At 46.4% G+C, this 15,664-nt stretch overlaps 1 protein-coding gene across 3 annotated transcripts; it reads right to left on the bottom strand.

Annotated features, from left to right (window-relative positions):
* Positions 1–719: 719 nt before the first annotated feature.
* LOC109905877 (sodium- and chloride-dependent GABA transporter 2) lies at positions 720–14,218 on the bottom strand. Of its 3 annotated transcripts, none has more exons than XM_031791138.1 (13): positions 13,831–14,218; positions 13,435–13,569; positions 12,470–12,610; positions 6,609–6,696; positions 4,148–4,280; positions 3,750–3,988; positions 3,440–3,564; positions 3,225–3,337; positions 2,998–3,135; positions 2,680–2,866; positions 2,352–2,452; positions 1,917–2,087; positions 720–1,383 (listed from the first exon to the last, which is right to left on the bottom strand). In XM_031791138.1, the coding sequence occupies exons 1-13, from the start codon at positions 14,096–14,098 to the stop codon at positions 1,261–1,263; spliced, it is 1,962 nt and encodes a 653-aa protein (XP_031646998.1). In that variant the 5' UTR covers positions 14,099–14,218; the 3' UTR covers positions 720–1,260. The 3 variants fall into 3 exon arrangements, with proteins under 3 accessions (XP_031646998.1, XP_031646999.1, XP_031647000.1); XM_031791139.1 differs by having other exon boundaries at positions 1,016–1,383; positions 2,680–2,782; XM_031791140.1 differs by having other exon boundaries at positions 1,279–1,383; positions 1,877–2,087.
* Between the last annotated feature and the right edge of the window lie 1,446 nt (positions 14,219–15,664).

Here is a 15,664-nt window from a genome sequence, read left to right as displayed (position 1 = left end):
GACGGATGGGTAGAGGAGGTGACGGATGGGTAGAGGAGGTGGAAGAGGTGACGGATGGGTAGAGGAGGTGGAAGAGGTGACTGATGGGTAGAGGAGGTAGAAGAGGTGACGGATGGGTAGAGGAGGTGGAAGAGGTGACAGATGTGTAGAGGAGGTGGAAGAGGTGACGGATGGGTAGAGGTGGAAGAGGTGACTGATGGGTAGAGGAGGTGGAAGAGGTGACTGATGGGTAGAGGAGGTGGAAGAGGTGACGGATGGGTAGAGGAGGTGACGGATGGGTAGAGGAGGTGGAAGAGGTGACTGATGGGTAGAGGAGGTGGAAGAGGTGACGGATGGGTAGAGGAGGTGGAAGAGGTGACGGATGGGTAGAGGAGGTGACAGGTGGAGGAGGAAGAGGTGGAGGAGGAGGTTACAGGTGGTAAATGTCACAGTGAGCCAAGTCAAAACGACTGAATGATTTTAGTGATGTATTTGATGGCACCATTAGACTCGGATGTGTAGAGGAGGTGGAAGAGGTGACGGATGGGTAGAGGAGGTGGAAGAGGTGACGGATGGGTAGAGGAGGTGGAAGAGGTGACGGATGGGTAGAGGAGGTGGAAGAGGTGACTGATGGGTAGAGGAGGTGGAAGAGGTGACAGATGGGTGGAAGAGGTGACGGATGAGTCTCATCTAAGGGAATGCCAATACACACATTTCTATGTGACAAAGACAAAACACGCTTCATTTTTTTATCTACTTTAATTGGTGTTTCTAGAAAAACATCCTGTTTCTGATGTCTAGTAAGGATTATAAAAATGCAAGGGAAGGTTAACGTTGAGGTAAAGCACTAATTTACAAAACAAAAATGCCATTAGTCTGAGTTGCTGTATATTAGCCAAAGGTGGTCTTTCATAATAAGAAACTGACAATCTAGATGACATTTTATATCTGACTACAACTGCTACCATGGAAACTGGATTGAGTGACTTCAGAAAGGAAAGTCATGGGCTGCCAGTAACCCATGTTAAGCCCTGAGTGGGGACAGTTGAAAGAACATTGTTTTGTGCAATGTCAACCTACAGTGTCTCTAGGTTGCTTGAGCTATGTCCTTTCAAATGTAAGGTGGCAACACTTCAAATATGGAACATGATGACACTGTATTGAAACATGCACCATTGTTCATTATCAATGAGTTTTTCTCAACGTGTTGGTAAAGATACAAGAGTTCAGCTAGGTGTTAAAATAAACGTTCAGTATACGAAGAGCTTTTCTGGGTGTGTGTCAGTTGTCTGTGCTATCCCCTGCTGCAGTCATGAGTGTACCTCCATCTCTGCTCCAGAGGACAGCCTTTCTCTTCCGGGTCAACGGGAGGTCATTGTCTGGCCGACACAAGTGGAGGAAACGCTGGGGAGTTGAGGGGAAAGTCAGAACATCAACATGGTTGTTGGTTTCTTCAATATTTTATAGTGAATTAATAATACCTACCCACTCAGTTTACAAAAATAATTTAAGATCTATATGTCCTCCAATTTGACCCTCTAAACATAATTATTCTATGACTAATCCACAAAGGAAACCAGAGTTTTAACTCCAGTCACAGGGCAGTCCCACTCTCACCTCTCTAAGGCTGCCTGTCACAGGGCAGTCCTACTCTCACCTCTCTAAGACTGCCTGTCACAGGGCAGTCCTACTCTCACCTCTCTAAGACTGCCTGTCACAGGGCAGTCCCACTCTCACCTCTCTAAGACTGCCTGTCACAGGGCAGTCCCACTCTCACCTCTCTAAGACTGCCTGTCACAGGGCAGTCCCACTCTCACCTCTCTAAGACTGCCTGTCACAGGGCAGTCCCACTCTCACCTCTCTAAGACTGCCTGTCACAGGGCAGTCCCACTCTCACCTCTCTAAGGCTGCCTGTCCCGGTGCAGTCCCACTCTCACCTCTCTAAGGCTGCCTGTCCCGGTGCAGATCTGCAGCAGGGCCCACCCGGGGACCAGGACGATGGAGGAGAGGGCCAACAGCCAGCCCAGAACATACACCCATCCTGGGTACACATACCAGCGGTTGAAGGTCAGGGGCTGGTACTCCACCAGAGAGCAGATGAACGACACCTGGGAGAGACGAGGGAATGAGGATTTCTTCAACATTAATGCTTTTAACTTGTAGAATAACTCCAGATCAGTCCTTGTTTACGTGAGCATGTGAACATAGTTGCTTGTGTAAAGCAAGTCAACGTCCAAATGCAACAGGTACCATTTGGCATAACATGAATTTGTAAACTATTGCATTGTGATAGTGCCATCTCCTGGTACCTTAGAGGATTGCACAATGTGAGTCTTGCTTGCCGTTACTGTCCATCAAAGCCTGAAACTCACCAGAGAAACCAGAGGGGTCAGGTAGAGCCAGCAGAGCTTGAAGATGGGGTTAGGCCTCATCCCTGTCATGTCCTCTATTACGCCATACATACGCTCTGCACCTGGTGGGCAAGATTGGGTGCACGTTAATGACATTATCGACATGTTGTATTGATATCAGGTTTATCATCTCAATAAGATTGATAGTGGAATGATACTGGTTTACCATTCTATAGGATTCTATGGCACTACAGTGTTTATCTTTTATATATATTTTATAAATGATATTTTTTATTCGACAGAAATCATTGACAGAAATGTATTCCAGGTTAGTTCAAATCAGCCTCACCAAATATCCATCCCATGGCCAGGGACTCGAACACAGAGAGGAAGAGTAAACAGGTTCCGTTACAGGCATAGTAGTCAAACAGCTGGAACACATACATCCCACCCTGGGGACAGGAGGAGAGATGTGTGACTAGGACAAACACTCTCTTTAAGTAGATCACAGAGATCTGGAACACATACATCCCACCCTGGGGACAGGAGGAGAGACGTGTGACTAGGACAAACACTCTCTTTAAGTAGATCACAGAGATCTGGAACACCATTCCTGGCATTTCTCTCTCTCTCTTCTCTCTCTCTCTACCCTCTCTTTCTCTCTGACCTCTGTGACCATGATGAGTTGGAAGAAGAAGCAGGTGAGACAGAAGAAGAGGAGGAAGAGCTCCCTGCGCCCAGTCCTCCGCAGCACCGTGGGAAACAGGTCTGATGCTGACGTCATCACCACCTCCATGGCAACAAACTGGATGGGGGGAGGAATACAGAACACCTTTAAACTTTAGAGATGAATGTGTGAACTATTGTGTGTGGACTGTGTAGATAATAGCTAACCTGTGTATCCAGACCCAGTAGAATGATCATGATGAAGAAACAAGCAGCCCACATCTGAGGCAGGGGCATCATGGCTACTGCCTGGGGGTACGCTATGAATGCCAGCCCAGGACCTGAGAGAACCCAGTTTAAAATACAATGTATTTGTTTCACTTCATTTCATCCAAGTGTCCAACTGTCCTGAAAATAACAATAAAAACTCATTTGTGCAGTACCTGACTCCGCCACCTCCTCAATGGGGACGCCCTGTTCATGAGCCATGAACCCCAGGACTGAGAAGACTGCGAACCCAGCAACCACGCTGGTGACGCTGTTCAGCAAGCACAGCCACAGGCAGTCTCTGAAACATACACAGACACAACATTCGGTCACCACACACAGTGTCACCACACACAGTGTCACCACACACAGTCACCACACACAGTGTCAACACACACAGAGTCACCACACACAGTCACCACACACAGTGTCAGCACACACAGTCACCACACACAGTGTCAGCACACACAGAGGATAAGGACTCACTTGTAGCAGTTGTTGTTGTAGGTATTGTAGGAGCCCAGAACGGTTAAGGAGCCCACTCCCACACTGTAGGAGAAGAAGATCTGGGAGCCAGCCTCCATCCACACCTGGGGGTCAGAGAGCCTGTCTGGTTCAGGGTAGAGGTAGAACAGGACCCCCTGCAGGGCCCCTGGCAGAGTCAGGCCTCTGATCAGTAGTACCAGCAGCATCGCGTAGGGGAAGGTAGCAGTGAAATATACAACCTAGAGAGAGCGTGTGTATGGATGGAGACAGGGAGAGGGTGTAAAATCACAAAGACAGAAAGCCAAGAGAGAAAAAGGATAAGAGATTGTACTGTTTCAATGCTAAACAGAACATATGTTGTGTGTGTGTGCATATGTGCTGTGCACAAAAACACACACCTTGCCTGTTGACTTGACGCCTTTCCAGATGCAGAAGTAGCAGATGACCCACATGACGATGAGACAGAGCAGCACCTCCCACCTGACACTGCCCACCTCCTCTATGCCCCCCGAGATGGCCAGCACACGACGCCTAGATGGATAGAGGGGAGAGACACAAAGGGGAGAGACAGAGAGAGGGGAGAGACAGAGAGAGGGGAGAGACAGAGATAGGAGAGAGACAGAGATAGGAGAGAGACAGAGAGAGGGGAGAGACACAGAGGGGAGAGACAGAGATAGGAGAGAAGCAGAGAGGGGAGAGACAGAGATAGGAGAGAAACAGAGGGGAGAGAAACAGAGAGGGGAGAGAAACAGAGAGGGGGAGAAACAGAGAGGGGAGAGAAACAGAGGGGGGAGAGACAGAGATAGGAGAGAAACAGAGGGGAGAGACAGAGAGGGGAGAGACAGAGAGGGGAGAGAAACAGAGGGGAGAGAGAGAGGGGAGAGAAACAGAGAGGGGAGAGAAACAGAGAGGGGAGAGAAACAGAGAGGAGAGACAGATATAGGAGAGAAGCAGAGGGGGGAGAGACAGAGATAGGAGAGAAACAGAGGGGAGAGACAGAGAGGGGAGAGAAACAGAGGGGAGAGAGAGAGGGGAGAGAAACAGAGAGGGGAGACAGATATAGGAGAGAAGCAGAGGGGGGAGAGACAGAGATAGGAGAGAAACAGAGGGGAGAGAGAGAGGGGAGAGAAACAGAGAGGGGAGAGAAACAGAGAGGAGAGACAGATATAGGAGAGAAACAGAGGGGAGAGAGAGAGGGGAGAGACAGAGAGAGGGGAGAGACAGACATAGGAGAGAAACAGAGAGAGGAGAGAAACAGAGAGAGGAGAAACAGAGAGAGAGGAAGAAACAGAGAGAGGGGAGAGAGAGAGGGGGGAGAGACAGAGGTGAGAGACAGAGATAGCAGAGAAGCAGAGAGGGGAGAGAAACAGAGAGGGGAGAGACAGAGGTGAGAGACAGAGATAGGAGAGAAGCAGAGAGAGGAGAAACAGAGAGAGAGGAAGAAACAGAGAGAGGAGGGACAGAGAGGGGAGAAACAGAGAGGGGAGAAACAGAGGAGAAACAGAGAGAGGAGCGACAGAGAGGGGAGAGACAGAGAGAGGGGAGAGACAGAGGGGGGGAGACAGAGAGAGGGGGGAGACAGAGAGGGGGGAGACAGAGAGGGGAGAGACAGAGAGAGGGGGGAGACAGAGAGGGGGGAGACAGAGAGGGGGGAGAAACAGAGAGAGGAGAAACAGAGAGAGGAGGGACAGAGAGAGGGGAGAGACAGAGGGGGGAGACAGAGAGAGGAGAAACAGAGAGGGGGAGAAACAGAGAGAGGGGAGAAACAGAGAGAGGAGAAACAGAGAGGGGAGAAACAGAGAGAGGAGGGACAGAGAGAGAGGAGAGACAGAGGGGGGGAGACAGAGAGAGGAGAAACAGAGAGGGGGAGAAACAGAGAGGGGGGAGAAACAGAGAGAGGAGAAACAGAGAGGGGAGAAACAGAGAGAGGAGGGACAGAGAGAGAGGGGAGACAGAGGGGGGAGAGACAGAGAGAGGAGAGACAGAGAGGGGGGAGAAACAGAGAGAGGAGAAACAGAGAGAGGAGGGACAGAGAGAGGGGAGAGACAGAGGTGGAAGAGACAGAGAGAGGAGAAACAGAGAGGGGAGAAACAGAGAGGAGGGACAGAGAGGGGAGAGACAGAGAGGGGGAGAAACAGAGAGGGGGGAGAAACAGAGAGAGGAGAAACAGAGAGGGGAGAGACAGAGAGAGGAGAGACAGAGAGAGGAGGGACAGAGAGGGGGTGAGACAGAGATGGGTGAGAAACAGAGAGAGGAGGGACAGAGAGGGGAGAGAGATGGGTGAGAAACAGAGAGAGGTTAGACAGAGAGAGGAGGGACAGAGAGATTGGTGAGAAACAGAGAGAGGAGAGACAGAGAGGGGGTGGGACAGAGAGAGGAGAGAGAGAGAGAGAGAGAGTAGGGACAGAGAGGGGGTGAGACAGAGAGAGGAGGGACAGAGAGATGGGTGAGAAACAGAGAGAGGAGGGACAGAGAGATGGGTGAGAAACAGAGAGAGGAGAGACAGAGAGAGGAGGGACAGAGGGGGGTGAGACAGAGAGAGGAGGGACAGAGAGGGGGTGAGATGCAGAGAGGAGAGACAGAGAGAGGAGGGACAGAGAGGGGGTGAGACAGAGAGAGGAGGGACAGAGAGATGGGTGAGAAACAGAGAGAGGAGAGACAGAGAGGGGGTGAGACAGAGAGTTGGGTGAGAAACAGCAGCAACTCCCACGTGACACTGCCCACCTCCCCTTATACCCCCCAGATGACCAGCACACGACGCCTAGAGAAAGAGACTTGTGGAGAATATAGACAAACTGACATTGTCTTTTATGTTGTGGCCAACTGGAATATCAAGGTATGTTGAATCAGTAAACTTACTCCCAGAATTCAGTGGCTGCAGAGGTTGAGTTATTCTGTCCAGTCCAATTGAAAGTACGGTTTTGAGAGGAGAAGTCAACACAGTCATCTAATGGGGAAGAGAGAACATAATGTTTTATTTTATTTTTATATATTTTATTTTTGCATTTTCCAATTAAGAACATTCAAAACAAAAGTGAAAAGATATTAGACAACGATAGGACAAAGTGACAGTAACAGACGAGCGTAAAATTTTAAAAACTTTTTTTTTTATATAAACAAACATACAATAAGAAAAAAAATAACGAGACATTGGATCACCTGCCGTAGGCTACATATTATACATTACATGTGAAACATTATGTGAGGATTATATAGAGATTCAATCAATGAGATGTGGGGGGAGATTCTCCATATAGTCAATAAAAGGTTGCCAAATTCTGTAAAATGTCTTTAACTTTTTCCTCAAGCAGTAAGTGATTTTCTCCAAAGGGATACAACTATTAACTTCCGATAGCCACATTGCAACTGGCAGGGAGGAACCAATTTCCATTTCAAGGCAATACATTTCTTGGCAATCGCTAGCAATATTTCTGTTAGCTTTATAGTATGGCTTTGCCTAAGATTGGTGTTAGTAAAGTTACGCAGTAGACAGACCTCCGGGTCTAAAGGGAATGCAACCCCGTGAATTGAGGATATGGTATCGCATACCCCCTGCCAGAAACCGCGTAGTTTTGAACACTGCCAAGTGGAATGGAGGAATCTTCCTTCATCTGAGCCACATCTAAAACATAGGGAGGAGATATCTGGGTTGAACTTGTGCAGTCTAGATGGGGTGATATAGAGCTGATGGAGGAAATTAAACTGGATCAGTCTGTATCTGGAGTTCAATGTGGATGTAACACCATCCCGGCATAGGTCACTCCATAGATCCTCATCAAGATCAATACCCAGATCTTTCTCCCATCTAAGTCGGGGTTTATCTAGCCCAGGCAGTGTTAGTCCTGACATAAGAGCATCGTATACACGGGAAATGGTCTTGAACAGTGGTTGGTCTGTGTGGCAGAGTTGTTCAATAGGTGACATCTTAGGTAGGTTCCATTGTCCCTTGAGAGTCACCCTAATAAAGTTTCGTAGTTGTAGGTAGCTAAAGAAGTCCCTGTTAGGCAAGTGGTATTTCTGTTTCAGCTGATCAAAAGACATAAGAACTCCCTCCTCGTAACAATGTTCCAGAAGAGTGATCCCCTTATCAGACCATGGTCTAAAGTTACCATTCTGGAAAAACATAGGGATCAATCTATTGTTCCATAAAGGGGTTTTAGGGGAAAGGAATCCCCCTCGTCCGAACAGCTCATGCAGTTTGCACCATGCCAGGACAGAATGTATGATTAAAGGGTTGTCTGTGATGGTTTTTATAGATTTTCTGTCCCATTTGTAAAACAATTCTGCCCCAGTGTCATCATTTACCTCAAGCTTTTCAATGTTCAACCATGAGGGAGAGGGACCATTGTCAAACCTCTGAGCCAGAAACCTAGACTGTGCAGCCCAGTAGTACATTCTAAAATTGGGGAGGTTTAAGCCCCCTTGACTGTAATCAAGGGTCAGTTTATCCAGGCCAACCCTAGGGGTTTTGCCATGCCAGATAAACCGTCTAGTCAGCTTGTCGAGAGAGGAAAAGAATGCTGCGGGAACAGGGATAGGGAGAGATTGAAACAGATATAGAAATCTGGGCAGGACATTCATTTTAATTACATTGATTCTACCCAGTAGAGTGAGAGGTAAGTCCATCCATTTACAAAGGTCAACCTCCACCTTTTGCAACAAACTGTCCAGATTGAGTTTATAGAGGTTGTTCAGATTACCATCCACCATTATGCCCAAATATGTGAAGCCCATAGGCGACCATTTAAAAGGAAACTTGTGCTTGATGGTATGATGGTCAAAGACAGACAACGGTAAGATTTCGATTTTATCAAAATTGACCTCATATCCAGAGAAAGAACTATAACTCTGTAGTAGGATCTGCAAGTGAGAGAGGGAGTGTTCTTGGTTTGTTAGAAATAAGATACGGTCGTCCGCAAAGAGTGATAATTTATGGGTATGGGGGCCCACCTCAAAGCCATGTATGTCAGGGCACGTTCTAATAGCCTCAGCCAATGGTTCGATGGCGAGGGCAAAGAGGTGGGGGCTAATTGGGCAACCTTGTCTGTTCCCCCTATAAAGAGGAGGAAGTAATCCCATTGGTAGCAATCCTAGCTTTAGGAGATTTGTAGTGATTTTATCAAATTTACAAACACGGTACCTAAACCAAACTTTTCCAAGACGCGAAAGAGGTATGGCCATTCAACCCTATCAAAGGCCTTTTCAGCGTCGAGGGAGACTGCGACACTAGGTATTTTGTTTTTGTTAGCAAGGTGAATTATATCAAAGAACCTTCTGAGATTATTGGAGGACAATCTATTAATTATGAAGCCAGTCTGATCTGGGTCGACCAACAGGGGAAGACATGACTCCAGTCTCTTAGATAGCATCTTGGTGACCAGTTTACAATCTGTGTTCAGGAGAGAGATTGGTCTATAGGAGGCGCACTTTAGCGGGGTTTTCCCTTTCTTGTGGATTACAGTAATCACTGCTTGAGAGAAGGATTCTGGAAAGCAGTTGTCTTCTCTGGCTTTTTTAAGTACCTCCATAAGGTAGGGGACCAACAGCTCCCTAAATTCTTTGTGGAACTCTGGAGGGAAGCCATCCTCCCCTGGAGATTTATTAGAAGGTAAGGATTTAATGGCCTCCAACAATTCAGGAACTGTGTTCACTCAGGCGCTCGCTGTCTTCCCCTGACAGGCATGGGAGGTTGAGAGAGGAGAGAAAGGAGTCGATCTCTGATAGATCATGGCTTGATTGGGAAGTGTAGAGGTCTTCATAGTATCTCTTAAAAGTATTATTCATTTCAGTAGGGTCGAAAGATATCTCATTAGTAAGAGTTTCTATGGCATTAATTGTCCTCTTACTTTCCTCTGCTTTCAGTTGCCATGCCAATACTTTGTGAGATTTCTCTCCAAGCTCGTAATAACACTGTTTTGATTGAGTGATGGCCATCTCAGCTTGATATGTGTTCAGAATATTATATTTACGTTTTTTATTTACCAAAAGCCTGTATAGATCTTTAGTCGGGCCTCTTTGGTAGGTTTTCTCTAGCTCGGAGATTTCAGATTCAAGGGCACTCAGTTCCGCACCGTGTTTTCTCTTCAGCCCTTTAGTATAGGAAATGATCTCTCCCCTCAGATAGGCCTTCAATGTGTCCCAAAGAATGAAGCTGTCAGGAGCAGAGGGTTTGTTTGTCAAAGTAAAAATATTGATCTGCTCTTTGATGAATGCACAAAATTCAGGTTGCTTTAGGAGTGTAGAATTTAGTCTCCATCTATATGCTCCATTTACCTTGGTAGGAATGGAGATTGATAATACCAGAGGAGAATGGTCACTAAGCAATCTTTAGAGAGGAAGCAGTAAACATAGAAAAAAAAATCCCACCCACCCCAATTGTCAGACTAAAACAACAATCCCAACAATCAAACATGAATACACTTGTAGAGATACGTTGCTGCTCGCTTTCCATCTTGCTCTTACTAGCTAAACCTTGGCGGAAACTAAAACCTGCGAGCTCTCTAAATTGAAAACAAACGTTGTGAATAGATATACGGTTAGTTGAAAATGTACAAATCAATTATAGTGACCGGGAGATACCAGTTCAATCCGGATAAGAGAAAACAAACTAACTGGATTTTATCCCCCAGAGAGACCGTCCTGGCTCAGACGTTGCATCTTATCCCCCAGAGAGACCGTCCTGGCTCAGACGTTGCATCTTATCCCCCAGAGAGACCGTCCTGGCTCAGACGTTGCATCTTATCCCCCAGAGAGACCATCCTGGCTCAGACGTTGCATCTTATCCCCCAGAGAGACCGTCCTGGCTCAGACGTTGCATCTTATCCCCCAGAGAGACCGTCCTGGCTCAGACGTTGCATCTTATCCCCCAGAGAGACCGTCCTGCCTCAGACGTTGCATTTTATCCCCCAGAGAGACCGTCCTGGCTCAGACGTTGCATCTTATCCCCCAGAGAGACCATCCTGGCTCAGACGTTGCATCTTATCCCCCAGAGAGACCGTCCTGGCTCAGACGTTGCATCTTATCCCCCAGAGAGACCGTCCTGGCTCAGACGTTGCATCTTATCCCCCAGAGAGACCGTCCTGGCTCAGACGTTGCATCTTATCCCCCAGAGAGACCGTCCTGGCTCAGACGTTGCATCTTATCCCCCAGAGAGACCGTCCTGGCTCAGACGTTGCATCTTATCCCCCAGAGAGACCGTCCTGGCTCAGACGTTGCATCTTATCCCCCAGAGAGACCGTCCTGGCTCAGACGTTGCATCTTATCCCCCAGAGAGACCGTCCTGGCTCAGACGTTGCATCTTATCCCCCAGAGAGACCGTCCTGCCTCAGACGTTGCATCTTATCCCCCAGAGAGACCGTCCTGGCTCAGACGTTGCATCTTACCCCCCAGAGAGACCGTCCTGGCTCAGACGTTGCGCAGTTCTTTGAGAAAAGTGTGCACTTCTCCCGGTGTGTTGAAGAGATGGCTTCGGCCTTTGTACTGAACTTTCATCCGCGCAGGGTGGATGAGGTAGCCGGTGATGTTCTTCTCCTTCAGTGCTTCGGCGGCAGACATCGGAACTGCTTGCGATGTCTGGCGAGATCCGCGCTCATATCTGGGAAAAGGCTGACCCTCTTTCCATCGATGGTGATGTCCCCTTTGGCTCTTGCGAGTTGCAGTATCTTCTCTCTGTCTTGGAAACAGAAGAACCTGATCAGGACGGCTCGAGGGGGCTCATCTGGCCGGGGTTTCGGCACTGATGTTCTGTGGGCGTGTTCGATTTCCAGCGGCTTGGTGAAGTTGATTATGCATAGGACCTCCGGGATCCATTGAGTGAAGAAACGGACCGGGTCACGGCCCTCGCTGTCCTCTTTCAATATTCAATATTACTACGTCTACTCTGGTTCTCCATCTGATCTACCTTGTTTTTGAGGTAGGCATTGTCCTTTTGCAGTTGTATCAAGACCTGGTCATGTCTAGATGGTATCTTCAACTTTGCTAATGCGCAACTCTGCCTCAGTCGTTCTCAAAAGGAGATCATTCATGGAGGATTTCAGGTCGTCAATGGAAGAATGGAGTTCAGCCGATTTCTTATCAATTTTCAGAGAAAGACCTCTGTTACCATCCTGAATTTCCCGGAGGAGAGTAGCCAGCATGTCGGCAGGCTTGCAAGAGGCTGCTGAGAGCAACAGTCTGGAACTGTCGTCTGAGTTATGAGGGCTAATGCTAATCTTGCTAGCTGTAGCATTATCGTTATCTTGGGAATCAACAACGTTTTGGTCGTCGTTCTTGCCTCTCGGTCGGAGGTCCATGGCTCTTTGGGAAGGTAAGTACTTGACAATTTATCAGCCGATGTTAGAATATTGTTTCAACGTTGCTATTTAGGTAAAAATAGAATAACTTTGAAGAGCTTGGTTTGTCAACGTCTGCTCAGCTCCGCGGCATCACGTGCTCTCGAGAACATAATGTTTACAACTAAAACTTGCTCTAACAATTCTTACGGTAAAGAACACCCTTTACGTTATAATTTTTTACTATTTTACCAGGTGAGTTGACTGAGAATATATTCTCATTTACAGCAATGACCTGGGGAAAGTTACAAAACATAGTCAAAATACATACCAAAAACGTGAGTGAAATTCACCTGGAGGAGATTTGGAGTACTACGTACCAATGGTGCAGCCAGCCCAGGGTACCTACCAGCGTTCCAGGGGTTGGTGCAGCCAGCCCAGGGTACCTACCAGTGTTCCAGGGGTTGGTGCAGCTTGCCCAGGGGAGCTGAGCGCTGAAGGAGAAGACCAGGTAGAACAGAGCCCAGGCCAAAATGATGATGTAACACATACAGCTGTAGAGGAGGATCAACTGCCCTGCATAGCCGATACCTGAGAGGGAGACACATTGACAGACTACATAACCAGATGATTTTCACATGGTCCTGAATGGACAGGTGTTACACTAACCCTAACTTTATCAAGAGTGAATTACCACACTATCTTTCTGCCAAAGGTTGGGGAACAAGGCTCAGACAAACAGTTCCCACTCATCTTCCATCTCTTCAAAGAGGAACTTGATTACTTGATTACAAAAAGGAACTATTACTCCCCTCTCCCTCTAACAAAATGTAATAAAACCTTTCCTGCTCTAACACTTGTCTTTTCCTTCTAGCACTGACTTTGCTGATAGCTGCTCTACTGAATGAAAACATGTACTTACTATTACTGTGATATGTGTTTGTCTCACCTAGCCACCTTAAGATGATTGAACTAACTATACGTTGCTCTAGATAAGAGCATCTGACTCAAATGAAAAATGTATATGTAAATGACAGAAGCATTTACCTTTGATCTGTGAGAAAGTGTCCCCAGACTTGGCACTTGTTGTGCCTCCAGCCTGCTTACATGTTAACCCCTCTGTATTCACAAATTAACCTCTTCATGTCATTCTTATCCAGTGGCACCGAGGCCACAGGTGTCAGTGTTTTCGGCCTCCTAGAACGGCCATGGATTCCTTTCATTTGTCGTCAGGAGTTTGTGTCAATTTATTTAGGATTAATTGGAAATCCACACTAATTACACAGTCCAATTCAGATTAATTGAAATAGTTTGAGCATCATGTATTCCTATGTTCTTCTGCCTGTCCTGTCTACAGCCCTGTTTCTGTGACTCCTCAGTGGGTGGGGGTGTCATCGTGTTGCCATGGTACTCACCCTCGGCCAGTGGGCACAGCCTCTTCCAGCAAGTGATGCCCCCCTCCTGAGTGTACTGTCCCATGGCCGTCTCCAGCAGGAACAAGGGCACCCCGCAGGTAATCACAAACACCAGGTACGGCACCAGGAACGCCCCTGACAAATACACACCACCAGATCACTACATGAGAACAAAATGATAGCTACTATATAGCTACTATAAAGTACCTTATAGAAACAAGAAGAGAAATGCCATGCTTCCATACCTTGGCTTTGTGATCTCTATACCTGGTCTGTACGAACGGTACTGTATCAAACATACTGTATGATACAGGGGTTTAAATGATTTAAGTTGCCTAATTTGATCAGCTGATCATCATTTGAAAAACAATGGCACCCTCTCCTTCATGGACTCACCTCCACCATTTTTGTAGCAGAGGTAGGGGAATCTCCACACGTTACCTAGTCCCACCACGTTCCCTGCTACGGCCAGAAGAAACTCCGTCTTGCTGCCCCAGTGACCTCTCTCCTCCATCTTCACCTTCGCTGATCCCTCCTTCACTGCACATCCTTCCTTCACCATCACCAACATTTCCTTCTGACCCAGGTCGTCATCCTTTCTTTTTTCGCCCTCTATCCAGGCTTTTCCTTTTGTTCCATCTCTCCCATATGCCTGTCCATCCATTGTTCTGAAGGCTGGTATCTATCCCAAGTTCAGCCAGCGTGACTGAAGCAGCAGGAGTCTGAAATGTACTCATTGACTCAGACAGACACATTCCAACTTCTACCGTTGCGTTTGGACGACTACAATTCTTCAATAAGTTACTGAGGCCTGAAAGGACCCTACTCAAAGACATGGGCTCTAGAGTTCATCAATCAGTTACTGAGGCCTGAAAGGACCCTACTCAAAGACATGGGCTCTAGAGTTCATCAATAAGTTACTGAGGCCTGAAAGGACCCTACTCAAAGACATGGGCTCTAGAGTGCATCAATAAGTTACTGAGGCCTGAAAGGACCCTACTCAAAGACATGGGCTCTAGAGTACATCAATAAATTAGCATGATGAGTTATGATTAACGTACATAATCTACTTAGGGTTCAAAACAATAAAATGTTCAAAGAAAGGGGAGGAATGGCATTCCATCTCCTTGCATTCATAAAGTTTTTAATTTAATTGAAATCGAAATGTATTTTGTCTCAACCATTAACACTGTGCCATTTGTTCTGTTCAACAGTGTGATCATGATTCCTGACAGAAATGAAGGGGAAATTCCTAACTAGTCGAACCTGTCTGCTGTACGTGTATGAGGAAAAGTGACGTGCTACTCGGAGTCTGTGATGCAATCTTTGCAAGGGACCAATCAGTGTGTTGTACAACAAGGTAATGAGGCATTGTCAACAAACCCACAGTAACAAAAGTGTGAATGGAAACTCGTCTCTTCACACTCAAGGTGCACACATCCATCTTCACATGAAGCTTATCTTGATTTGGGCTCTGCTTTGCAGCCATACCATACCATATCATACCATACCATACCATACCATACCTTATCATACCATATCATATCATACCATACCATATCATACCTTATCATGCCATATCATACTATACCATAAAATGTCATATCATACCATACTATATCATACCATACCATATCATACCATATCATATCATACCATATCATACCATATTATATCATACCATATCATACCATATCATATCATACCATATCATATAATATTGTACCGTATCATACCATATCATACCATAACATATCATACCATATCATACCATATCATATCATGCCATACCATATCATGCCATATCATACCATACCATGTCATACCATATCATACCATATCACACCATATCATATCATACCATATCATACCATACCCTATCATATCATATCAAACCATACCATATCATACCATATCATACCATATCATATCATACCATATCATACCATATCATATCATACCATACCATATCATACCATACCATATCATACCGTATCATACCATACCATATCATACCATACCATGCCATATCATACCATATCATATCATAACATATCATACCATATCACATCATACCATATCATACCATATCATATCATATCATATCATACCATACCATATCATACCATATCATACCATACCATACCATATCATACCATATCATATCATACCATATCATACCATACCATATCATACCATATCATATCATACCATATCATACCATATGCAG

The sequence above is a fragment of the Oncorhynchus kisutch genome, linkage group LG15 (assembly GCF_002021735.2).
Source record: "Oncorhynchus kisutch isolate 150728-3 linkage group LG15, Okis_V2, whole genome shotgun sequence".
Taxonomy (NCBI): Eukaryota; Metazoa; Chordata; class Actinopteri; order Salmoniformes; family Salmonidae; genus Oncorhynchus; species Oncorhynchus kisutch.
This window is presented reverse-complemented; position numbering and strand designations above follow the sequence as displayed.